We start from the raw sequence: 26,902 nt of genomic DNA, 5'->3' as shown, positions 1-26,902 counted from the left end.
CGGCCCCCACTGTCGCGGCTAGTACCGAAAAACCCGACACGAAAAAAGACCCCTCGAATCGAGGCGGTACTAGTACGAGACCGTAGCGGTACTACGGCTGGGGGCCACCAGCGGTACTACCTCTCTAGAGCGGTACTACCGCTTATAGCACCCAAGCGGTACTACCGCTCCGGCCCGCGGTACTACCGCTAGGAAACCAAAACTGCCATAACTTCTGCATATGAGCTCCGAATTGAGCAAACTCAAGCTTGTTGGATAGAGGAAGACGAGTAGCATCAAAACAGCGACATAACCTCCAACAAATAGAGGAGTGAAACCTCCAACCGAGAAGAACCGGCATAACCTCCAACATCGAAAACATCATAGAAGATGCGAGTGAACTCCGTTTTCGATGAACTCGAGCTTGTCATCAAGATGACCATAAGCTCCAAAACTCACAAAGAGAAGAACCAAACAAGAACCAATAAAGATGATGCAAGGATGCAATGGTTTGAGCTCTCTATGAACGATACGATCAAGCTACTCATCGAGAGCCCCCCTTGATAGTACGGCAATCGATCCTATAACCCGGTCTCCCAACTACCATCATGAGACCGGTAAAATAGAAAACCTATCAAGAGCAAACCTTTGCCTTGCACATGGTCCACTTGAGCTAGATGATGACGATCTTGACTCCCTCAAGTTGGACCACCTTTCTTGGTTGTGTTGGCTCGATGAAGACTAGTTGATTGCTCCCCCATACTCCACTATGGGTGAGCCACTCTTCCGCACATCTTCACCAGTCCATTGTCTCCACAATGGACGGCAAGCTTCAAGCATTTGATCTTGTCATGATGCTTCACTTGAACTTGCACACCGCAACATCTTCACAAGTCCATTGTCGCCACAATGGACGGCAAGCTTCAAGCATTTGATCTCTTCATGATGCTTCACTTGAACTTGCACACCGCAACCTAACCCCACAAAGAACTCTCACGAAGATCATGGGTTAGTACACAAAGCGTAATTGACAATGCTTACCACACCATGGGATCGCTTGATCCCTCTCGGTACATCTTGTGCGCTTTGTGTGTTGATCAACTTGATTCACTCTTGACTTAGTCTTGATCAACCTTGACTCTTTCCAACTCTCTTCATTTGGATGATGTCTTGAAGGTAAACATGAATGATCACACAATCTTCTTCTTCAAGACATGCTTGCAATAAGCTCTACTCTCACATGACCAATCTTTGGATAATTCCTTAATAACACCTTGGTCACCACATAAACTCCTTGAAACCAACACATGGACTTCAAGAAAAGCCTATGGACAAATCCTTCAAATATAACTCAAGGCAACCATTAGTCCATAGAGATTGTCATCAATTACCAAAACCAAACATGGGGGCACCGCATGTTCTTTCACTCTGTATATACTGGGCCCCACGTGTAATTGTATTGTACATTATATGTACCTCTCTATATAATGAAAAGGTCACCCCACGTTGGAGGTGTGCCACAATCCCTAAAACCCTTGTCTAATAGGGTATCCGACCTAACGATCTAATGTCTTCCGCTCCGCCTCCGCCGCCAGCCGCCGACGTCGCCTCACGTGCCGCCGCCACCGCGGGCTCCTTCCCCGCCCTTCTGCCGCCGGCCTCGGACCGCATGGATCACTCGTTCCTACCGCCGTCCCTCGCGCGTCTCCTCCAGGGCGGGACTGCGCCCTACACGGCGGATGGATCGCTCGGCCCCCTGCAGACCCAATCGGCGGGGTCCCTCTTCGCCGGCCCGGTGTCATTGTTGTACGCCGGTGTGTCGTCCTCGTCGCCCGCTGCTTCGGCCCGGTCCCAGCAACCGCCGCCGCCTTCGGCTGCCATGCACTCCTTCGTGCTCACGCCGCCACCGACTGCATCGCACCCGATGCGTGTGGTCGCACCTGCTCCGGTTGCCTCCCTCTACACCGCAGCCGGCCCTACCGTTGACGACGTCGCCCATGTGCATCATGGCGGACCTGGTGGCTACTCGCTGTATGTGGCCCCGTACGGGCCGCCGCCACCCGCGTGCCCCTCCTACGGCGCATACCATGGCCAGGGCTCGTATCAGGCTCCGCCGCCCTATGGTACATCCTACGCGTACGGTGCCCAACACATGTACGCACCGGCCGTGGCTCCGCCTGCACCGTTGCCCTCTCCTGTGCCATATGTGGATGTTGAAGCTGCTCTGGCCGTGATCCCCTTGCCGCCGTTTTTTTCTCGCACCTCCTTCCGGTGAAGCTTAAACCGGACAATTATTTGTACTGGCGTGCTCAGGTGCTACCTCTCCTTCGCAGCCATTATTTGGAGGGGTTCGTCAACGGTACCCTGCAGTGTCCACCGCCACAACATTCGATGTTTCGTGCGTGGATCGCTCAGGACCAAGCCATCCTCTCAGCCATCCAGTCTTCCCGGGGTGAGGGTGTGGCCTGGCTCGGCCTCTTTGCTGCATCTTCTCACGAGGTGTGGGACATCCTGGAGTCGAGTTTTTCGTCTCAATCTACTGCTCAGTCCATGGCCATCCGTGCCAAGCTTGGTGAAACTCGCAAGGACAATGGTACGGTGACCGCCTTCTACAACAAGGTCAAGAAGTTGTCCGACACTCTTGCTTCCATTAGAGAGCCCCTTTGTGACAGCGAGTTCACGTCCTTCATCCTAGCCGGCCTTAACAGCGACTACGACTCGCTTGCCGAGGTGCTTAATGAACGCAAGGAGCCTATTCGTCCTCAGGAACTCTACAGCCGTCTCATGTCTACGGAGCAACGGCTCAATGCGCGCCGCCCCGACGTCTCCATCGACTCCTCCGTCAATGCCGTCTACCGCGGCAAAGGCGGCAGCCGTGGCTCCCCTGCAGCTTCGTCCTCGGGTGGGGGGGGGCAAGTCCGGTGGTGCGTCCCCTGCCCAGCAGCAGGCCCCGCGTCCTGGCGCCTCGGTGGTTGTCGTCGACGGCCGCGCCTGCGCCTGCTGTACTGCCTGTGGTGCGGCTCAGCCGTGTCAGCTCTGTGAGCTTCCTCGCCATGTTGCCTCCGGCCGCTGTCATCGCCGGTACAAGACTAACTTCCTCGGCCTCGGCAATAATGGCAAGGGCAATGAGCGTCAAGTCAACATGGCGCAACAGGGTCACACTCCCTCTTTTCCTGTTGATCCTTCATGGTACATGGATACTAGAGCAACAACTCATGTCACGAACGAGCTGGGCAAGCTAACTGTTCAGCAGCCTTACGGCGGGAATGACAAGGTTCACACAGCTAAATGGGCAGGTATGCACATTTCGCATATTGGTCAGGCATCACTTCTCACAAACACCTCTAGGACCTTGCATCTTAGAAATGTTCTTCATGTTCCCGCAGTTGCACATAACTTACTCTCTGTTCCTAAACTTACACAGGATAATAATGTTTTCTGTGAATTTCGCCCGTTTCATATCTTTGTTAAGGATCGTGCTACGAGGAACATACTTCTTAGAGGTCGCTACCGCCGTGGTTTATATGCTCTTGATGCGCCCACCGACGTTCCCGCTCCTGCTGCTGCGTTCCCAGTCTTCAGTGGCGTTCGTGTGTCTCCTTCACTATGGCACTCTCGCCTTGGTCACCATTGTTCGCCATGTCCTCCATCGTCATGAGCTATCGTCCGAGTCTAGTAATAAAGCTGCTGCCATCTGTGATGCCTGTCAGCAAGGCAAGAGTCATCAGTTACCTTTTTCTGTTTCTACACATATAGTCAAAACTCCTCTTGATCTTGTGCGTTCAGATGTATGGGGTCCTGCCCAGCTGTCCATTAGTGGGCACGAATATTATGTTAGTTTCATTGATGCTTATAGTCGCTTTACCTGGATTTATCTTCTTAAGCATAAGTCTGATGTGTTTAATGTGTTTTTACAATTTTAAGCACATGTTGAGGGTCTCCTTAATCATAAGATCATTCATGTAAAGTCGGATTGGGGGGAGGTGAGTACCGCAATCTTAGTACTTTTCTTGAAAAACTTGGAATTGCTCATCGTGTCTCTTGCCCGCATACACATCAACAGAACGGTTGAGCTGAACGTAAACATCGTCATATTGTTCAAACTGGGTTAACCTTGCTCGCTCATGCATCTGTCCCGTTTCGTTTTTGGAGTCATGCTTTTACTACAGCCTGTTTTCTCATAAATAGGCTTCCTTTGCGGCTCCTTCATATGAAAACTCCACTTGAACTCTTGCTTGGTCAGATTCCTGATGACACGTTTCTTAAAGTGTTCGGGTGTGCGTGTTGGCCGCATCTCCGTCCGTATAATAATCGCAAGCTTGAGTTCCGTTCAAAAAATGTGTCTTTCTGGGGTACAGCTCTATTCACAAAGGGTATAAGTGTCTTCATGTCCCGTCTAATTGTGTGTATATCTCATGAGATGTTGTTTTTGATGAGCATGTTTTTCCCTTTGCTGCCCTTCCCCCACCTGACACAAGTTCCACCCCGCCGGTGCACCCATCCACTATATTGCCTGATCAATTTGTAGATGCTGCACATTCTCCCTCTTTGTTGTCTAACCATGGTTCAGGTATTGGGAGATGTGCACGGCTGGAGCTCCTGGACGAGGTTGACCCTCCGGCTCCCTTGTCCCCGACCGCTCCGTCCTCCTTGTCCGAACACGTCGATCGGGTGGCTCCCTGCATGCCCCATGCAACGAGCCCGCCTGCGCCCGCGCCAGCGGCTCCTGCGTCGCGCACCGGTACTCCGGCCCAGCCGCCGCGACTGACCGACGCGTCGGCCTAGTGGGACGTCTCCTCTTCACCAGCGTCCCCGACACCAACGCCTGGGCTGTCCCCTGCACCAACGCCTGGGCCTTCCCCGCCTGGGAGCCCCTCGCCGTCCATGTCGCCTGCGCGACCCTTGTCCCGCTCGCCTGGACCGGCGTCGCCCTCCAGTGGGTAGGCGTCTCCTGCTGCTTCTACCCCGTCACCGCCTCCGACTGCATCAGCATCTGTCATGACGGAGGCTGCGCCCCCGTCGTCATCCTCACCGTCGGCTTCGCCACCTGTTCTGCCCCCTGTCTTGCGTCCTCATACACGCAACAAAAGTGGGGTGGATCGTCCTAAGAAACGCACGGATGGCATGGTGGCCTGGCTTGCGACTTGCATGGCGCAGACCCAGTCCGACCCTACTGCTGAGCCACGGCATTTTCAGGCTGCCCTGAGTATCCCTCACTGGCGTACTGCGATGGAACAAGAATACCACACTCTTCTTAAGAATGACACGTGGCGTCTAGTTCCTCCCAAGGCTGGTGTCAACATCATTGATTCCAAGTGGGTTTTCAAGGTAAAGAACACATGCTGATGGTTCTATCGAGAGATACAAGGCTCGATTGGTTGCTAAAGGATTCAAACAACGCCATGGCCTTGATTATGAGGACACCTTCAGTCCGGTGGTCAAACCCACCACTATCCGGCTTCTGCTCTCACTGGCTATTACTCGTGGATGGTCTCTTCGTCAGCTTGATGTTCAGAATGCTTTCCTTCATGGTGTCCTTGAGGAGGAGGTTTACATGCGGCAGCCTCCCGGTTTTGTTGATCCAGCTCGTCCGCAGCATCAGTGCCGTCTTGTTAAGGCGCTCTATGGTCTGAAGCAGGCTCCGCGTGCTTGGCATGCACGTCTTTGCACCACTCTCCGGGCTCATGGATTTGTTCCCTCTCTGGCCGATACCTCATTATTTCTTCTTCAGCGACCTACGGTTACTATGTACCTGCTGGTCTATGTTGATGATATCATCCTGGTCAGCTCCTCGGACTATGCTGCGGATCGCTTGGTTTCTGCTTTGAGTGCTGATTTTGCTGTTAAGGATCTTGGGCAGCTTCACTATTTCCTTGGGCTAGAAGTTTTGTCCTCTGGCTCTGGCTTGACCCTTACTCAGCAGAAGTACTCTCTTGATATTCTTCGACGGGCTGGTATGCTTCAGTGCAAGACAGCTACTACACCTATGTTCTCTACTGACCGACTGTCTGCTCTCGATGGTTCTCTTCTCTCTGCTGATGAGGCTACTGAGTATCGTAGTATTGTTGGTGGTTTGCAGTACTTGACTATCACCCGTCCGGATATCTCCTAAGCTGTCAACCATGTCTGCCAGTTTCTTCATGCTCCTCGAGACTCTCATTGGACCGCGGTTAAGTGCATCTTGCGCTATATCCGGTTCACTTCTTTTTATGGCTTGCATCTGCAACCGGCCCCTCTAGAGTTCTCTCTGCATCCTCTGATGCCGACTGGGCTGGGAGTCCGGATGACCGACGATCAATAGGGGGATATGCAGTGTTCCTTGGTTCTAACTTGATCGCCTGGAGTGCTCGTAAACAAGCAACGGTGTTCCGCAGTAGCACTAAATCTGAGTACAAAGCAGTTGCAAATGCCACAGCTGAGCTTATTTGGATACAGTCTTTGCTCAGGGAGTTGAAGATTCCTCAGAAGCAGCCGCCGGTACTTTGGTGTGATAACATTGGTGCGACGTATTTTTCTTCAAATCCAGTCTTTCATGCTCGCACCAAACACATCGAAGTTGATTATCATTTTGCCAGAGAACGTGTTGCCCAGAAACTACTTCTTATCAAGTTTATTTCCTCCAAAGATCAACTTGCTGACATCTTCACGAAGCCACTGCCTCTTCCTCAGTTTGAAGGCTGTAGGCGCAATCTCAACCTAGTGAATTCTTCTGAGCACGGTTAAGATTGAGGGAGGGTGTTAGACTCTGTATATACTGGGCCCCACGTGTAATTGTATTGTACATTATATGTACCTCTCTATATAATGAAAAGGTCACCCCACGTTGGAGGTGTGCCACAAACCCTAAAACCCTTGTCTAATATCGTGGGAGCGCGGCCGCCGGGATGGGGGACGTGGTGGGAGCGTGGCGCGTGATTGGAGGCAGAGCAGGGTGTCTTGCAGTGAAGATGCTCCCCACGACCACTCGTTCGCCTCGTGGTCGCCGTGGTTGTGGGAGCGCGTTCGCCGGGATGGGGGATCGGGTGGGAGCGCGGTGCGTGATTGGAGGCAGAGCAGGGTGTCTTGCAGTGATGCATCCACCAAGTGTCCAAGGCTGCAACATCCTTTGACATGGTGACAAGTGCATGTAGGGAGAGAGCCTGACCGGCGGTGGTATGGGGTCAACGACCCCGTTAGCATGTTGCATGCTGCTGCTCGAGGGGATTATGGTGGGGGTCAATTTGAAGCGTGGGGAGAGAGCATTGAGGAAGGTCGTTGCATTGGGGATTGATTTGGCCCCGATCCGACTCGCTGGAATATAAGCCATGCCCATGCCACCCATGGACGCCCCTAACCAAGGTCGGGGCTTGCCGTGGGTGCATCTGCACCAGTACGGTTGATGGTGTCCTGGACTAGGGGGTACTGATACGTCTCCAACGTATCTATAATTTTTGATTGTTCCATGCTATATTATATTCTGTTTTGGACATTAATGGGCTTTATTATACACTTTTATATTATTTTTGGGACTAACCTATTAATCGGAGGCCCAGCCCAGAATTGCTGTTTTTTTGCCTATTTCAGAGTTTCGCAGAAAAAGAATATCAAACGGAATGAAACCTTCGGGAACGTGATTTTTGGAACGAACGTGATCTAGAGGACTTGGACCCTACGTCAAGACATCAACCAGGAGGGAACGAGGTAGGGGGCGCGCCTACCCCCCCCCCCCCCCCCCGGGCGCGCCCTCCACCCTCGTGGGCCCCATGTTGCTCCACCGACGTATTTCTTCCTCCTATATATACCTACGTACCCCCAAACTACCAGATACGGAGCCAAAAACCTAATTCGACCGCCGCAACCTTCTGTACCCGTGAGATCCCATCTTGGCGCCTTTTTCGGAGCTCCGCCGGAGGGGGCATCGATCACGGAGGGCTTATACATCAACACCATAGCCTCTTCGATGATGTGTGAGTAGTTTACCTCAGACCTTCGGGTCCATAGTTATTAGCTAGATGGCTTCTTCTCTCTTTTTGGATCTCAATACAATGTTCTCCCCCTCTCTTGTGGAGATCTATTCGATGTAATCTTCTTTTGCGGTGTGTTTGTTGAGACCGATGAATTGTGGGTTTATGATCAAGTTTATCTATGAACAATATTTGAATCTTCTCTGAATTCTTTTATGTATGATTGGTTATCTTTGCAAGTCTCTTCGAATTATCAGTTTGGTTTGGCCTACTAGATTGATCTTTCTTGCAATGGGAGAAGTGCTTAGCTTTGGATTCAATCTTGCGGTGTCCTTTCCCAGTGACAGTAGGGGCAGCAAGGCACGTATTTTATTGTTGCCATCGAGGATAACAAGATGGGGTTTATATCATATTGTATGAGTTTATCCCTCTACATCATGTCATCTTACTTAAAGCGTTACTCTGTTCTTATAAACTTAATACTCTAGATGCATGCTGGATAGCGGTCGATGTGTGGAGTAATAGTAGTAGATGCAGGCAGGAGTCGGTCTACTTGTCTCGGACGTGATGCCTATATACATGATCATACCTAGATATTCCCATAAATATGCTCAATTCTGTCAATTGCTCAACAGTAATTTGTTCACCCACCGTAATACTTATGCTCTTGAGAGAAGCCACTAGTGAAACCTATGGCCCCCGGGTCTATTTTCCATCATATTAATCTCCCGTGAACAAGTTATTTCTAGCATCGTCTTTATTTTGCTTTCTTTACTTTGCATCTTTATCATAAAAATACCAAAAATATTATCTTATCGTATCTACCAGATCTCACTCTCGTAAGTGACCGTGAAGGGATTGACAACCCCTTTATTGAGTTGGTTGCGAGGATTTATTTGTTTGTGTAGGTGCGAGGGACTCGTGTGTGGCCTCCTACTGGATTGATACCTTGGTTCTCAAAAACTGAGGGAAATACTGACGCTACTTTGCTACATCACCCTTTCCTCTTCAAGGGAAAACCAACGCAGTGCTCAAGAGGTAGCAAGATGGATTTCTGGCGCCGTTGCCGGGGAGTCTACGCAAAAGTCAACATACCAAGTACCCATCACAAACCCTTATCTCCCGCATTACATTATTTGCCACTTGCCTCTCGTTTTCCTCTCCCCCACTTCACCCTTGCCATTTTATTCGCCCTCTCCTTTTCGTTTGCCTCTTTTTTTCGTTTGCTTGTCGTTATGGCTAGTCCCCTTTCTTTTCCGTTGTCTCCCGAGAATGAAGTTCTTAATTTTAAGCAAAGGGAGGGAGAAAATCGAAAAGACGCTTGGTATAGAATTTGCAATTCTCAAAATAGATCTACCAGGAAGCAATCTACTTCCATTCTTCTCCGCAATTTTTATGTAGGCGCTACTCCTTGGTACAGATATATCCTTGATACCATTACCGGAGGGAATTTCTTGGGTAGCCATACTTTTGATTCTTATAATGCTATGATAGATTTGTTTGGCTCACCACCTCTTTTGGTTAATGGCACTATGTTAATTTTGGAGCATGTAATGCAAAGACTTGAAATTATTGAAAATAAAGTTGCTACCGTAGAGTTAATTGAAAATTTGGATAAAAAGATCCACAACCAAATTACCCAATATGGATCTAAAGTAGGAGTCACTTTGAAAAATATTAAGGAGAAGGAACCCATAGTTAATGAAAGAATAAATCAGGATTCCACTAGAATCGACAAACTTGAGGGTATCATTACCAACTTGGGAACCGCTTTTTCTTCCGTAAAGAATAATCCAAGTCCTCCAACTAAAATTGCCAAGCTTATGTATGTTCCTAAAAATAAGGGTGAATCCTCTAGTAAGGAAACTATGGATCTTAAATCTATAAGTATTCACCCCAATCTTTTTGCTATCATTAAGGAACCATTTGCCACAAATGAATTTTTCGGTTATGTGCCTGGAAGTTTGATAATTAATAAAAATAAAGAAATTCCCAAGGATGATAGATGTCTCATTGAAGAATTGCCCACCAAAGGTGGCAATACCAAGATCTATCCTTGCTATTATGCCTAGCTAGGGGCGTTAAGCGATAGCGCTTGTTGGGAGGCAACCCAATTTTATTTTTAGTTTTTTTTGCTTTTTGATTCTGTTTAGGAATAAATATTTGATCTAGCCTCTGGTTAGATGTGTTTTTATGTTTTAATTAGTGTCTGTGCCAATTTTAACCTATAGGATCTTCTTGGATGATAGTTATTTGATCTTGCTGAAAATTCCAGAAACTTTCTGTTCACCAAAATAATTGTTAAAAATCACCAGAACGTGCTAAAATATTGATTCCAATTGCTTCTGATCAAAAAACAAATTTTCTAGGTATTCCTATTTTGGATGAAGTTTTGGAGTTCCAGAAGTTTGCGTTAGTTACAGATTAGTACAGACTGTTTTGTTTTTGACAGATTCTGTTTTTCGTGTGTTGTTTGCTTATTTTGATGAATCTATGGCTAGTAAAATAGTTTATAAACCATAGAGAAGTTGCAATACAGTAGGTTTAACACCAATATAAATAAAGAATGAGTTCATTACAGTACCTTGAAGTGGTGTTTTGTTTTCTTTCGCTAACGGAGCTCACGAGATTTTCTGTTAAGTTTTGTGATGTGAAGTTTTCAAGTTTTGGGTAAAAGATTTGATGGATTATGGAACAAGGAGTGGCAAGAGCCTAAGATTGAAGATGCCCATGGCACCCCAATATAATCAAAGGACACCAAAAAGCCAAAGCTTGGGGATGCCCCGGAAGGCATCCCCTCTTTTGTCTACTTCCATCGGTAACTTTACTTGGAGCTATATTTTTATTCACCACATGATATGTGTTTTGCTTGGAGCGTCTTGTATGATTTGAGTCTTTGCTTTTTAGTTTACCACAATCATCTTTTCTGTACACACCTTTTGAGAGATACACACATGATTCGGAATTTATTAGAATACTCTATGCGCTTCACTTATATCTTTTGAGCTATATAGTTTTTGCTCTAGTGCTTCACTTATATCTTTTAGAGCACGGCGGTGGTTTTGTTTTATAGAAACTATTATTCTATCATGCTTCACTTATATTATTTTGAGAGTCTTTAAAAGCATGGTAATTTTCTTAAATTGGGAAATTAATCCTAATATGTTAGGTATTCAAGACTAGTAAAAAACTTTCTTATGAGTGTGCTGAATGCTGAGAGAAGTTTGATGCTTGATGATTGTTTTGAGATATGGAGGTAGTGATATTAAAGTTGTGCTAGTTGAGTAGTTGTCAATTTGAGAAATACTTGTGTTGAAGTTGGCAAGTCCCGTAGCATGCACGTATGGTAAACGTTATGTAACAAATTTGAAACATGATGTGTTCTTTGATTGTCCTCCTTATGAGTGGCGGTCCGGGATGAGCGATGGTCTTTTCCTACCGATCTATCCCCCTAGGAGCATTCGCGTAGTGCTTGGTTTTTGTTGACTTGTAGATTTTTGCAATAAGTATGTGAGTTCTTTATGACTAATGTTGAGTCCATGCATTACGCGCACTCTTACCCTTCCATCATTGCTACCCTCTTCGGTACCGTGCATTGCCCTTTCTCACATTGAGAGTTGGTGCAAACTTCGCCGGTGCATCCAAACCCCGTGATATGATACGCTCTTTCACACATAAACCTCCTTATATCTTCCTCAAAACAGCCACCATACCTACCTATTATGACATTTCCATAGCCATTTCGAGATATATTGCCATGCAACTTTCCACCGTTCCGTTTATTATGACACGCTCATCATTGTCATATTGCTTTGCATGATCATGTAGTTGACATTGTATTTGTGGCAAAGCCACCGTTCATAATTTTTCATACATGTCACTCTTGATTCATTGCTATCCCGGTATACCACCGGAGGCATTCATATAGAGTAATACTTTGTTCTAGTATCGAGTTGTAATCATTGAGTTGTAAATAAATAGAAGTGTGATGATCATCATTCATAGAGCATTGTCCCAATAAAAAAAGAGAAAGGCCAAATAAAAAAAGGCCCAAAAAAAGGAGAATAAAAAGGGACAATGCTACTATCCTTTTTTCCAAACTTGTGCTTCAAAGTAGCACCATGATCTTCATGATAGAGAGTCTCTTGTTTTGTCACTTTCATATACTAGTGGGAATTTTTCATTATAGAACTTGGCTTGTATATTCCAACAATAGGCTTCTTCAAATGCCCTAGGTCTTCGTGAGCTAGCAAGTTGGATGCACACCCACTTAGTTTCTTTTGTTGAGCTTTCATGCATTTATAGCTCTAGTGCATCCGTTGCATGGAAATCCCTACTCCTTGCATTAACATCAATCGATGGGCATCTCCATAGCTCATTGATTAGCTGCGTTGATGTGAGACTTTCTCCTTTTTTGTCTTCTCCACATAACCCCTATCATTATATTCTATTCCACCCATAGTGCTATATCCATGGCTCACGCTCATGTATTGCGTGAAGGTTGAAAAAAGTTTGAGATTACTAAAGTATGAAACAATTGCTTGGCTTGTCATCGGGGTTGTGCATGATGAGAGCATTCTTGTGTGACGAAAATGGAGCACGACTAAACTATATGATTTTGTAGGGATGAACTTTCTTTGGCCATGTTATTTTGAGAGGACATAATTGCTTAGTTAGTATGCTTGAAATATTATTACTTTTATGTCAATATTAAACTTTTATCTTGAATCTTTCGGATCTGAATATTCATACCACAATTAGGAGAATTACATTGAAATTATGCCAAGTAGCATTCCACATCAAAAATTCTGTTTTTATCATTTACCTACTCGAGGACGAGCAGGAATTAAGCTTGGGGATGCTTGATACATCTCCAACGTATCTATAATTTTTTATTGTTCCATGCTATATTATATTCTGTTTTGGACATTAATGGGCTTTATTATACACTTTTATATTATTTTTGGGACTAACCTGAGGCCCAGCCTAGAATTGCTGTTTTTTGCCTATTTCAGAGTTTCGCGGAAAAAGAATATCAAACGGAATGAAACCTTCGGGAACATGATTTTTGGAACGAACGTGATCCAGAGGACTTGGACCCTACGTCAAGACATCAACCAGGAGGGCACGAGGTAGGGGCGCGCCCTCCACCCTCGTGGGCCCCATGTTGCTCCACCGACGTACTTCTTCCTCCTATATATACCTACGTACCCCCAAACTACCAGATGCGGAGCGAAAAACCTAGTTCCACCACTGCAACCTTCTGTTCTCGTGAGATCCCATCTTGGGGCCTTTTCCGGAGCTTCGCCGGAGGGGGCATCGATCACGGAGGGCTTCTACATCAACACCATAGCCTCTCCGATGATGTGTGAGTAGTTTACCTCGGACCTTCGGGTCCATAGTTATTAGCTAGATGGCTTCTTCTCTCTTTTTGGATCTCAATACAATGTTCTCCCCCTCTCTTGTGGAGATCTATTCGATGTAATCTTCTTTTGCGGTATGTTTGTTGAGACCGATGAATTGTTGGTTTATGATCAAGTTTATCTATGAACAATATGTGAATCTTCTCTGAATTCTTTTATGTATGATTGGTTATCTTTGCAAGTCTCTTCGAATTATCAGTTTGGTTTGGCCTACTAGATTGATCTTTCTTGCAATGGGAGAAGTGCTTAGCTTCGGGTTCAATCTTGCGGTGTCCTTTCCCAGTGACAGTAGGGGCAGCAAGGCACGTATTGTATTGTTGCCATCGAGGATAACAAGATGGGGTTTATATCATATTGCATGAGTTTATCCCTCTACATCATGTCATCTTACTTAAAGCGTTACTCTGTTCTTATGAACTTAATACTCTAGATGCATGCTGGATAGCGGTCGATGTGTGGAGTAATAGTACTAGATGCAGGCAGGAGTCGGTCTACTTGTCTCGGACGTGATGCCTTTATACATGATCATACGTAGATATTCCCATAACTATGCTCAATTCTGTCAATTGCTCAACAGTAATTTGTTCACCCACCGTAATACTTATGCTCTTGAGAGAAGCCACTAGTGAAACCTATGGCCCCCGGGTCTATTTTCTATCATATTAATCTCCTGTCAACAAGTTATTTCTAGCGTCGTCTTTATTTTGCTTTCTTTACTTTGCATCTTTATCATAAAAATACCAAAAATATTATCTTATCATATCTATCAGATCTCACTCTCATAAGTGACCGTGAAGGGATTGACAACCCCTTTATTGCGTTGGTTGCGAGGATTTATTTGTTTGTGTAGGTGCGAGGGACTCGTGCGTGGCCTCCTACTGGATTGATACCTTGGTTCTCAAAAACTGAGGGAAATACTTACGCTACTTTGCTGCATCACCCTTTCGTCTTCAAGGGAAAACCAACGCAATGCTCAAGAGGTAGCAGGTACTCACGACGTCGTCTCCCGACCAGGTGGATCGGGCCGAGGACCCCATGGCGGTTCACTAATTGGCCACTTTGGACAGTGGATAACGTATACGAGGAAGATTCCACAAGACTTGGTGATCAAGAAAAGGACGCCTCTTCACCGACATATCCGACTAGGACTCTTGTTATCCTAGGCCTCCGGTACATTATATAAGCCGATACCAGGCTAGTCGATAGATCATTATGACATTCATCATCATACCCCAAGGGTTTAGACCACAACATATGATCTCGAGTTAGATCAACTCTGTACTTGATACTCCATCAATATAGACAAGAGCAGGATGTAGGGTTTTACCTCCATTAAGAGGGCCTGAACCTGGGTAAAACATTGTCTCCTTCATTCCTGTTATCATTGATTCGAGAATACACAGCTCAGGACCCCCTACCCCGAGGTCTGCCGGTTTTGACACTGACGATGGTGCTTTCATTGAGAGTTCGGCTGTGAGATTAAGAAAGGATCAATGGCTCGTCTGCAGATCAACCGCGACGTCGGCATCTTCGTCGCCGACTCGACTGGTCACCTTGGATCGTCCGAGGACTGCGCTCCGCCTCAGGTCGCCATGTTCGGACGAGGGCCTTCATCAACATCAACTGTGATCTCTATCAAGAACATGGAGGAATCATATAGGGGCTAAACGTCAACATTGACCTCGGTCGACTGTGGTGTTTTTCTGGACAGCGAAGCTGTATCCGCCGTCACCGCCTTCTCGAGCATCGCTTTGACGATTGCTTTGGTGGAATTTTGCGGAATTGAGTCTAAAACAACCCTGTAAAATTTTGTTGTATTCTGGTGAAGGAATCTCCGACGATCTCCTATATACTGGAACCCTGTCAAATCTGGACGGGAATTCGGAAAGTTTAGGGCGAGGAGTCCAGCATCTAGGCCGGACATCTTTTTGTAGATCCAACCGTTCATTGGCTGCAGAATTCCTATATCTACCACCCCTAAAAATTCCAACTTGATCATTTTTGGATCTGTTTTCTGCGCGAATACGAATCCGAGCCGAGTTCATCTTTCTTCATGAACATTATATTGGACAACCTTTTTGGAGGAACTATGGAATTTAACATTTATGGAAAAAATATTTAAACTTCTGAAATACATATTGCAAATCAGGGAGTCCACTATGGTGTGCCAGTTTTTCTGAATATAATAGAGTCCTTTGTACATCTAATAGTGGTTGTATGCATTATGTATAGGTTTGTACAATAAATAGTTACTCTTTATTTACATAATAAAATTTGCATCTACATACACTATGTATTTCTATGAAGAGGCATCCTCGTGAATATACTCTCTCGTTCATAAAAAAGATGGTATTTAGACATCGGCCCAGTCACCAACATGTATCATTGGCTACATCTTATTTGTCTGTTTTTTGGCGGGATGGTTACGTCTTACTTGTGTATATATTTCTAAAAAAGTATAAATTTTATGCCATAAGAATAATATGTTATCCTATGCCGCGATGATAAAGAAGTTTTGCGGGTGGCGATAATTAATTTTTATTTGTCTTTATTTGCCGAGCACAGAAATCAGTTTATTTTTCCTTTAGTTTTTTTTTACTATCGTCATTTATTGAGAACCTTTTCTTTTTTTCCAAAAAATTCTGAACTGTTGTTAGGGATCAGTTTTTCACTTTAACATCGAAGTATACTATTTATTTTGATAAAAGCATTGATGTATATTAATTTGGCAGCTTCTCTATTTTTCTGTAGAGATTTGGGCAACGCGGCCTTTGTCTTGATGTGCTTCATGCGTTGCTTTGGGTCTATGTGTTAGCCCTTTTTTTACGGAACCTTGCTTTTGTTATTGGTTTTTCCAGGGAGTCTTCACAGCTTTACGGTAACTAGCACATATGCCCGTGCGTTGCAATGGTAGAGATATTCTTTTAAGAAGCAACAGGCGAGATAATTGATGTGTGCACCAAAAATGGTTTGCAGAGCAGTGGGGCGACGGAGCGAGGAGTTGTGGTCTTCTCTCGGATCATGTTTGGCCTGCGAGATCTTGATAGTGGTGGAGTTAGCCGGCGTGGCGACGACCAACCAACTCGTGCCTTTTCTTCCATTGGGTTCGCCCTCGTGTCGGGGTTGTGCCTCCCTCCTCATTTGGTGGCTGCGCAGCGACCTTCAGGGCACGGTTGCTTCGCCACTTTCTCCAACTACGATGTAACCGCATGGATTACTAATTGCAGTGCATAAATCAAGTTTCATTAGCATAATCCACGCATAACCAGGCAGTCCTTTCTTTATCAGGGTTTATTTTCTTTGATTATTTTAGCGGTCACGTGCCTACAGTTCTTTTCATTAGAGCCAATTCAACATATTCTCTTTTATTGGCTTGTCCCCACAATTTCTATCAACTATAGTAAAAAAAGCATACTCTTTTATCGTCAAATTGTGCATGAGACGCACAATAGTTCGCATCTGGCAGGCACCTAAACGACTTGTGTTTGTAAGGCACGAGTATAAATAAAAAAACGACAAGTTGAAGGATCGACCTCACAAACTAAAAACTCGACCACTGGGTGCTGGCCACTCGAATAAACAGGTCTTGCTTACCAATGACTAGTGCGAACGTTTAAGAACATACTGCATCACCATATTCAAAACATTTTTTGATATTTTGGAAATTTTCCAAAAATAAATTAATATTTATGAATTGCAAAATATTTTTGAAACATGGGCAATATTTGAAATCCTGAAAAAAAATTCAAAAATTTTGTTCATTTTGGAAAAAATATGAACAACATTTGAAATAGGGAGAATTCTCTAAAATTCACAAACATTTATTGAAAACATGAACCTTTGAAAAAGCACTACTTTTTTTAATTTGGGAACACATATTTAAGACAGGAATATGTTTTGAACTTTTATAATAGTTTTTGAAAATGTGTTTATTTTAACCACAATCATTATTTTGAATTTGTGAACATTTCACTAAACAAGAATATTTATAGAATCTGGAACATATTTTAAAATCCAATTTGATTTTAAAATCCCAATTTTTTTTGGAGAACACATTTTTTGTAGAAAAATAGAACATTTTTTATGCAATTTTATTTTGATATCTCGGTTTTGTTTTAAAACACAAACATTTAAAAAATATTTTTTTAAAATTCTGATAAATTTGGAAATGAGAACAAAAATTACAAGTTTCAAACATTTTTTAAAATAGGAACAAAATTTGGAATTAGTATTTATTTTTTAAAAATTGAAAACACAAACCAAAAATTCTGCAGGTAAAAAAAAAGAAATATAGAAAGGAAGAAAAACTAAAATAGAAATAAAACATATAAAAAATAAAACAGGCTGGCACAGCCTTGCGCCCTGTGCAATGGTCAGACTATTTGTAGCCTTGTGCAGTAAATAGGGTTTCCTTCGCTGTGTGCGCAGGGAATAAGTGGGCTGGCTTCGACGGGCCACAACATGCATAGCTCATCTACGAAAATTGCCTTTTCTTTTCTAGCAAACGGACGCACAAAAATTTAGTACCATTTTGGATAGGGAAAAAACTTTTCGGAGGTGAACGGATGAAAAAATCGAAGAAACGCACCTTGCTTGCTTTATTAATAAGGTATAGAGGTATAGATAGATATAGAGGTATAGATATAGATATAGCCTAGTATATTGTTTCTATATGTGACCGTGTGTTGTTTTGGGATAATAGGTGACCTTTTGTTTAATGCATGCATCTACGTGACCGATTAGATTAGTACTCCGGCTGGACTTCTACCTTTACAGCGTGACGGAGTATGCTTTGTATCACGTGACTTTAATGCTGCTAGTCTAGTTTCCTTTACACCCGATGGTTGCAAATTTTTTTTCTATTTTGGTCAAGGCATGCATACATTTTCATATGTACTTTTTTTCTATTTTGGCCAAGGCATGCATACCTTTTCATTTGTACGCGACAGGCATATTCACATGTTACGTAAAAACTATTAAATCTGAACCGTTATTATTATGATCAAACGATGTAAATAATATTAGCATATGTGGACGAACGTGATGGCTTGTTTGACTTCTATCTTAATTATATAACTAGGAGGGTCACTCGCGTATTTGCGCGGCCAGGTTTGTTATCTGACAATGTATTCGTGTTTTTATCTACCATTGGTTTGAAAGATTTGAAGAGGATGTTCACCATTCCAGATCAAGTAAAGAATGTGTTTATTGTGTAAGTTTTTTGGAGTAAATTTTTTTATCTACCGTATATTTATTTTTATATACTTGTACTATACTAAACATGTTTTCATTTACCTCACAGAGATCCCAGCAAAAAAAATATACCTCATAGAGATGTTCTTACCGACCTACCCCAGTTGCATGGTGATGAACTATTTCAAGAAGGAACACACCTAATTTTGAAACATGTAAAAAAAATATTCAACCTTTTGTAGTCCATGAAAGCGTATTAGGTTGTTTGTAGGAGCTCGTTGCGTGATGAATGAAGATATATGGCTCTGGCATCTATGAAAGACTGCTGCGGGGTCCCACACACCAGCGCCTCGCGCGAAGAAGCGACCGGCCGAATGGCGTGAACCGTTTTTCTAAAAGTTTTCATGTATTTCTCACGTGGCACTAGATTTCCCACAAAACCCCGCAGGTATATATAGCCAAACCCCACGATTCCGCCTACCCTCCCCGAGTGCGACGGCTACGACGACGCCGTCCTCATAGACCTGCGGTGCTACATCGCCGACCGTCCCAACGCCACCACCGCCAGGGGCGCCAGGAGCACTGGCCTCCCGATCCAGGTTACCTTCCACGCCGCTCCTCTCCTACCTGTGCGTCGACTGCCCCGGCCTCGATTACAACCGCCACCGTGAGCCCAGGGTCGTCGCCGCCGAAGCCGACGTCGTGCTCCTTCGCGTCCCTAACAACATCAACACCCGCCTAGTCGTACAGTCCTGGGACTACTTCATGTACAGGCCGCGAATCCATGTGCTGGACCTGCTCCCCAACCCGCACCCCAGGGGCTTCCACGACTCCGCGACCGCCCTCAGCCGCAAAGGCGGCGCCTGGTACGCCGTCGCCGCCATGAGCGATTGGTCCCCGGTGTACAAGACCGAGTGCAACTGCGACACGCCCATTATCAGGTGGGATTTCAGTCTCCACATGTACCGCTCCTACGACTCCTAGTCCGAGGGGTGGATCACCGTGCCCATGTCAGTGGACGAGCTCGTCAGGGACAAGCTCGCCCGACAGGCCGTATCACAAGACGGACAAGACGATCACGATCGGCGACGAGCGCGGCGCGGTCGCCTGGGTGGACCTCTGGCGCGGCATCCTCGTCTGCGACGTGCTCGTGGAGCCCCTAGTATAGTGCAGGACATCCCGCCAACGAAGCTGTACAGCAAGGCCCCAGATTCCTATCAGGAATGGGTGCGATGGAAGCGGAGCGTCACCAAGGTCATCCCTGGTGGCTGGAAGGCCAGGACATGGAGCATGGCGATACCGCCAGCGACGGATGCTGATGGTTCATCTGCGGTCTAGCAGCCTGACTGTCAACTTTCAGTCAAAGATGTCACCATGGATGCCGGCGGCGTCCCAGGTCATTGCGACCTGCTGTCTAAGCTGAGCGGCAGCAGCAGCGACACCACCCCAACGTTGCAGAAACTTCAGATGGTGTTCCTCACCATAAGCATAGACGACGACGACATTGTCTACTTGGCTTCTAGCACCAAACACGGGATCATGGAAAAGATGGAGTTCATGATTGCTATCGATGTGAGGAACAAAACCCTGCGAGGAGTAGCCCAACTTGATGTAAAGAAGCGCTTCGTTTTCTTTCCCACCTTCTACACCAGTGAGATCTGCAGATATCTGAGCAAGAGTGCAGGTAATTAATCAACTTCTGTGTACTGCTGCTGCTACTCGCTTGCTGGATATTTTTGTGACCGACTATCGTATGAATATTCAGTTTTGTATCAGCTGTTTCAACAAATTCTGGCGATCCAATAGAAATAAGTTGCTGAATTTGTCTTGTGTTTGTGCGCGCAACGACCATTCTTCAATAATTGTGTACAGTTCAACGTTGTGATAGATGATGAGTCGCAAGTCCAAATCTCTCTGTTTCCATCAGTGTTGGTGCATGGTGGAGTTCTGCCAAGTTGAGATAAACTATACACTGCTAGCTAGAGGATAAGCAATCAAGAAACTGTGTTCAACCTGTTCCTATTAATGGCGTGGCCAGAAAAAGTATTCAAGTTGTGTTCAAGAAGAAATTAAGAAATTCCACCAAAGCCAACCTGGACAAGTTATTCTATTCTAGCAGCAGGTTTCTGCGCGCCTTATTTTTGTGCTAACAAATTATTTTTGAGAGCTTTTTGCGCTAATAATTGACAACATGGGTACTTTCGTCGTCGATGGAAAAGAGAAATCATTTACTGCTCTTGGCCATTTTCTTACTAAGAGCATCCCCAATAGAAGATGTATATACAAAAATAACTATCTTTTGCATCTCCGAGGCCCAAAAATACCTCTTCAACAGATGATGTAGATGCCTCCCGGAGATGGAAAATACAACGCCTAGCGGTGTAAATTTGCACTGGAGATGTAAAAAGGGTAGCCGCACGCCAACCGCTCAATTGCCTTCCATTCCCTTCCGTGCGACCGCCCGCCGCCCGCCCAACTCCGCCGCCGCCCGAATTCGCTCAAAATCGACGCCGCCGCAGCCCTCCGGACTGCCACCCGGCCTGCCACGACTTCGCCCCTTGGCCCCCATCGCCTGCCTCGACGGGCCACCGCTCACAGCCGCCAATTCCCTTTCGGCTACCGATTCCCTTTCGGCCACCGCTTCGAATCGAAGCTTCTCCGGTGGTCCGGCTGGCCTAATGCCTTCCATGGCGAGGTCATGGATGGGCTATGCTTCTTCCTAGCCAAGACCCCCACTGGAGGTAGGGGAGGCACGCCACGCCGCCCGCCTGGTGGCCGCCCGCCTCGACAGTTCTTCTGGCCGTGAAGTCGGGCGCCCGCAGCCCCGAGCTCCCACCTTCTTCTCTGCCGAGCTGCGGCCACCTCCTCTGTCGAGCCATCGCCACCGTCCGCACCCGCCGCCGAACGGTTGCCCAACCCGCAGCCAGCCATTTCGTCCACCCCGCAATCAAGGCGTTCGATGAAATTCCTCAAGGTAAAAAAAGATGAAACTTGATTATTATTATTTTAATTGGGATGAGAGTTAGTTTCACAGTGATTTTTAGCATTGTAGATGAGCTCGTGTGACTCCTCTTTCGCGGACGATTCCTCGTCGGATGAGGAATTTGATTTGAACGAAGAAGAGGTCATTGCTATGCTAGTGACCATGCACAAGGGTTTAAATTACACCTTCTATCACTTGATGGGTATAGTGTTATGCGGATGAGAAGAGAGGAGCGAACCAAACACTTCATGAAGGTGTACAATGAAATTAGAAACTACGATGCGCACCGTCAACTTTAGAAGAATTTGTTGGAGGAGTGTTGGAAATGGCATGGCGAAAGAGCCGCCTAGTTTCATTATTTGTTTGTTGTATTGTGCAAAACTATGTTGTATGTGTGTTGCATTTGATCTTGTAGATTTGATGAATTATTATGTAATAATTTGATATTGTGGACATGTGAAATTTCAAATTGTTTTCCAGATGTTTTATTTCAATTTGTGCGGCTGCACAACAATTGCGCGGCCGCTGGCAACTTTTACATCTATAGTTTGCATCTTTTATTGAAGTTGCTTTTTTACATCTCAATTTTGCATTATCTGTTGGAGTTGCCTCTTTTTTTAAAATGCAAAATGCACTTTTTGAGGATGTAAATTTTTACATCTTCTATTTTATATCTCCAAATTAGCATCTTCTACCTACATGTACTCTTTGATGCAGGCGCACCAGTACAGCTCAAACGAACTGAAAAGGAAGCTGCTAAGCCAACTGAAAAAAGAAGCTGTTAAGGTGAGTGGCAAAAAGGAGGCAAACCAACCAGGGTGCATGCGGACGAGCGGACCGGCAGAACAAGGCCGCCTGTGAACGAGAGGGTAATGAAGACCTTGGAGCAGCTACGAGCGATTAATTGGAGCTGCCCGAGGCGACTTGGTGAGCAGATGAAGGACGCAGAAACTGGCGATCAAGGAGCTTGTTGAATTGATCTGTGAGAATTATGCCAAAAATGATTATCTGGATTGATTTGTGTGGAACTTGTGTAGGCTCAGCTCCATTCGGTTTTATTTCTGTGGCCAATGCTTGTCCGTGCTTTTGGCTTGATTCCGGTATTTTCTTACTTCGCTCTTAATATATTTGTTATGGACTTTGCTAACTTCCATCCAATCGGAAGTTAGCCAACAGATCCGCATAATTTTTTCCTTTTCTAATTTGCATGCATGCATTAGCTTCATCTTTTTTTTTCTGTGCGTGTCCACTGTCTACTAGCGGTTAATTATCAGTTACTAATCATATACATGCAGAAAAAAATAAAATTGATGATGTCATCAAAGATTCTTCCCAATACGAAAATTTAAAATATTTTGTAGCTCAAATCATCGCTCCGATTGAAAAACCGTTTTTATATAAAAGATTCGTCGCGAGAAGATCTTCGAAACAAGATCCCATATTATTATACATGCAGTAAGTTACCATCTTGTTTATATAGAAATTGCCGGGACATAAAAATGGTCAACCAACCTTCTCCCGAGGTGCAAATGAACCAGAGGAAATAATAGGTGATGTCATCCTAGATTCCCCTATTTCAAAACTTCAAAATATTTTGTAGCTCAAAACGCCGGTCATATTAAAAATTTGTTTTCACATAAAATATTTGTTGCAACGAGACCTTCGAAACTAGATCCCATATTGATATGTTTCGTCAACTATTTTTCGGATCAAAAGTTACAGGCCCAAACTAAGTAAGTTACATCTTGTTTATGTTGAAATTACCGGGGCATAAAAATGATCCTTCTACCTTTCCTCCATGTGCAAATGAATTAGAGGACAAAAAAGCTGATGTCATCTTAGATTTTCCTCTATTTTAAAATTTCAAAATGTTTTGCAGTTCAAACCGCCGGTCCGATCGAAAAACCATTTCACATAAAAAATCCATCAAGACGAGAGCCTCGAAACTAGAGCCCATGTTGGTATGCTACGCTGACTTTTTCAGATCAAAAGTTACCACTAATGGGCTAAGTAATTTATCACGCATGTGCTACATATGTTACCATGTTGCTTACATGGATATTACCAAGGCATAAACCTGGTTTCTCTAACCTCCTTATCAGCTCAGGTTAAAGTTACCGCGGTGTTTGTGCATGAGTTATCACGTATACAATGCCTATATTACCAAACTATTTACACAAGTTTACACAAATGTTATCGGGGTATGTTTTTAAACAATCCCATCGCCAAAGTTATCAGGACTGAGGCAGATAACTTTACCAGGTCTGTGATGTGTAAGTTACCATGCTATTCACACAAAAGTTATCGGGGGGTATTTCATCAACACCCCTCCCCCCCCCTAACCTCGCCAAAATTATCAGGATCGTGGCACATAACTTATCAGGTCCGCGATGTGTGAGTTACCATGATATTCGCATAAAAGTTACCAAGGGATATTTCATCAACCACCCCTGCCCCCCCCCCCCCCCCACCGGCAGCAAAGTTACCAGGATCGAGGTACATAAGTTATCAGGTTTGCGATGAATGAGTTACCGTGCTATTAGGCTTTGCTAACTTCCGATCGTTTCGCTTTTAGTAAACAGATCCGAACGACATGCAGTCGAACAATGCGTATATTACCATGTTATTTACACAGAAATTATCGCGGGATGTTATCAACATTTTTTCACTGGATCAAAATTACCACGGTGTTTGTACAAACTTACCAGGTCTACGATGCATAAATTAGCATGTTATATGCACAAAAGTTACTGGAAGGTGTGTTTTCGGGTCTGCGATGTGTAAGTTAGCATGTTATTTACACATAAGTTCCTCATATCAAAGTTACCACGACGTCTGTAAGTCAATTAACAGGCATGAGGTGCATAAATTGCCGTCCTATTTATGCACAAATTACCGAGGGTATGTTTCAACAAAAAAAATCCCACATGAAAAATCATGTACATATGAGTTCGTCGTTTACGTGTACCTATTTTATAGCCAGAAGGGTCAATAGAAAACCTAGGTTGATGTGTTCTTTTTTTAAAGTTCGTATTTGAAATGATGTACAAAAGGTACCTAAGTCATAAGAGAGAATTAGTCAAGCTGATCGTGATCATGGAACGTCATCTAGTAGGCTCAAATCCCGCTAGCTGTTTTTTCCCTTTTCTTTTTCACTCGAATTTAGTATCGACAAAATGTCAAATAAAGTACTTGGCTTGAAAGAAAGACAAACGGATCATTGGTGGGGTGGTTATTGACCTCGTGTTCCCGTGAAGCGGCCACGGTTAGAATCCTATGGGGGGCATTTATTTTTGCGCCCTGACGATGGAATCCACTCGGGACGTGCGATCAATATCTGACCGCTCTGAGATCGTCTGTTACTAAAATACAGTCGACTGGAAAATAGCTTTTCCGATTTGTTATTAGTCGGAGCCAAAAGACCAACCAAAATTCTTTAGCTGAGCTGTTGAACAATTCTGTTTAACTGCCCGAGTCCAGGTTTCTAGCATTCGAAGCATATCATTCCAAGGCCCTGTTTGGGAGCATTGTGAAGTTTTACTGGCTTCAGCAGCACAGTGGATACAGAGCACTGAACACAAATACTAACGATTTGAAGTGAATGATGGCCTTCGTCGAAAAACCTGACAGTGAGAATTAACCGAACTGAACACAAACTGCAATTTTCAGCGACCGCATTGCATATTTCTCAAAATTCTATGATTATGCCATGATCATTCAACTTATTTCATTGTATTTGTATACATCATAAGATTTTTCTTTTTTAGGATGAGCAACACGACTTGTGAAGTTTGGACTGCAACTGGGCAGCTCACGAATGGCCGACCTAGAAATTTACTGAAACCTGAACAAAGCGAGTGCCATTTCCACTATCTACATAGCCATAAATTTGCACCCGAGCTGCTCGGACAGGACGAACATTAGGAATGTCGGATTCCTCCAGGCGAATCAGAGCAGATCGCTATTCATCATAGATTCTTCAGGCGATCGCACCCTTAATCAATTTCAGAGAATTTAGCGGGGTACCTCCTAGCTTCATGTCCTTCATCATCAGTGGAATGGCAAGATCACGACGACGCTGCTGGTCCATGCACCGGTGGTAGAACACGGTGGCGGCCACCGCGGAGTAGAGCTGCACGCCGGCGGACGGCAGAAGGAACCCGAACAGGCTGCCGAGCAAAAGCACGCACCCGCCCTGCCCGCAGTTCAGAGCAAACGCGTACACCGGGTAGGTGGCCAGGGGCAGCACGACGCTCACCACTAGCACCTGCAGGGCGGCCTCCTTCCAGCTCGCGGCCGCGGTAATGAGCCGCCACGCGCGCTGGAGATGAGCGGCCGCGCCGACACCGACGTCCCCGCCTTCCTCTGTCGCCGCCGTCGCCGACGCGGCGATGGCGACCGGGAAGACCGCGGCGAGGCAGAGGCGGAGGAGGAGCGTGGCGAGGAAGACGAACAGCAGGACGCCCTGCACGAACGACTCCACGCCGCCGGTGTCCGAGTGGCTCCAGCTGTACCTGTACCAGGAGTGGAGGTAATACGCCGGGACGGCCGTGGACGCGAGCTCCGCGGCGGCGACCAGCGCGGCGCAGGCGAAGATGCCGCGTGGCCGGGGGGTGCCGCGCACGAGCTCGGCGAGCGAGCGCGGCCGGTCGCCGCGGAGCGTGGCGCAGGCGGCGAGCGCGACGGCGGCCTGCGTCCCGAACTTGCTGGCGAGGTAGGCGAGGTGGAGGACGAGCAGCGCCGCTGGGTGCAGCCAGATCGTGGGGCCCGACAGGGCGTACTCGTGGGCGAAGTGGACGGCGACGGCGAGGAAGACGAAGGTGTGGGCGAGGACGAGCGCGAAGACCGGCGCGAACAGCCTCGCGTTCCGGGTGGGGAGGATCAGGGAGTCCGCGACGAAGCCGGCGCACGGAGAGAGGGGCGGACCTCCCGGGCTCGCCGGTGCGGCGACCATGGTGGGACGAACTGGTCTGGCTAGCGGCTAGCTACGGGGCTTGGTCGCCGAGAGAGCGCGCTTGTGGCTTGTCGATGGTCGAGAGGCGGGTGGTCACCGGAGAAGAAGATTCTCATGAGACGACTTGGGATGGAAGTCTGGAGTCTTTGGTTGGTCAGTCAACTGAGTGGGTGGAGGAAATTATGTTGCAGTATGCCGTGCTGTTTGGTTTCTTCGCGAGCGGAGCGGTCGAGGCATCCGCCCATCATTTTCTTCTCCTTCCTTGTTCTTTCCCGCGGCATGACGGCACGGCTTATTCGGGTGGATGATCATCATCCGCGTCTCTCGTTTCCTTTTTGTCTCCGTTTGGATGGAACCTTGAGCAATTCTGTTGCACGCTGGAGGTCTGAGGTTGAGAGTTTTTAAGGACATATATATACCCAAAGTT

The 26,902-nt window shown here is 45.8% G+C and overlaps 1 protein-coding gene and 1 pseudogene across 1 annotated transcript; one reads left to right on the top strand and one right to left on the bottom strand.

The window, feature by feature from the left end:
* Positions 1 to 5,208: 5,208 nt before the first annotated feature.
* Positions 5,209 to 20,230, top strand: LOC109778430 (uncharacterized; annotated as a pseudogene).
* A 4,975-nt stretch (positions 20,231 to 25,205) lies between these two features.
* On the bottom strand, positions 25,206 to 26,702 carry LOC109764075 (uncharacterized). The gene has a single exon (XM_020322918.4). The coding sequence runs from the start codon at positions 26,473 to 26,475 to the stop codon at positions 25,501 to 25,503; it is 975 nt and encodes a 324-aa protein (XP_020178507.1). The 5' UTR covers positions 26,476 to 26,702; the 3' UTR covers positions 25,206 to 25,500.
* Positions 26,703 to 26,902: the final 200 nt, after the last annotated feature.

The sequence above is a fragment of the Aegilops tauschii genome, chromosome 3 (assembly GCF_002575655.3).
Source record: "Aegilops tauschii subsp. strangulata cultivar AL8/78 chromosome 3, Aet v6.0, whole genome shotgun sequence".
In the NCBI taxonomy this organism is placed as follows: domain Eukaryota; kingdom Viridiplantae; phylum Streptophyta; class Magnoliopsida; order Poales; family Poaceae; genus Aegilops; species Aegilops tauschii.
This window is presented reverse-complemented; position numbering and strand designations above follow the sequence as displayed.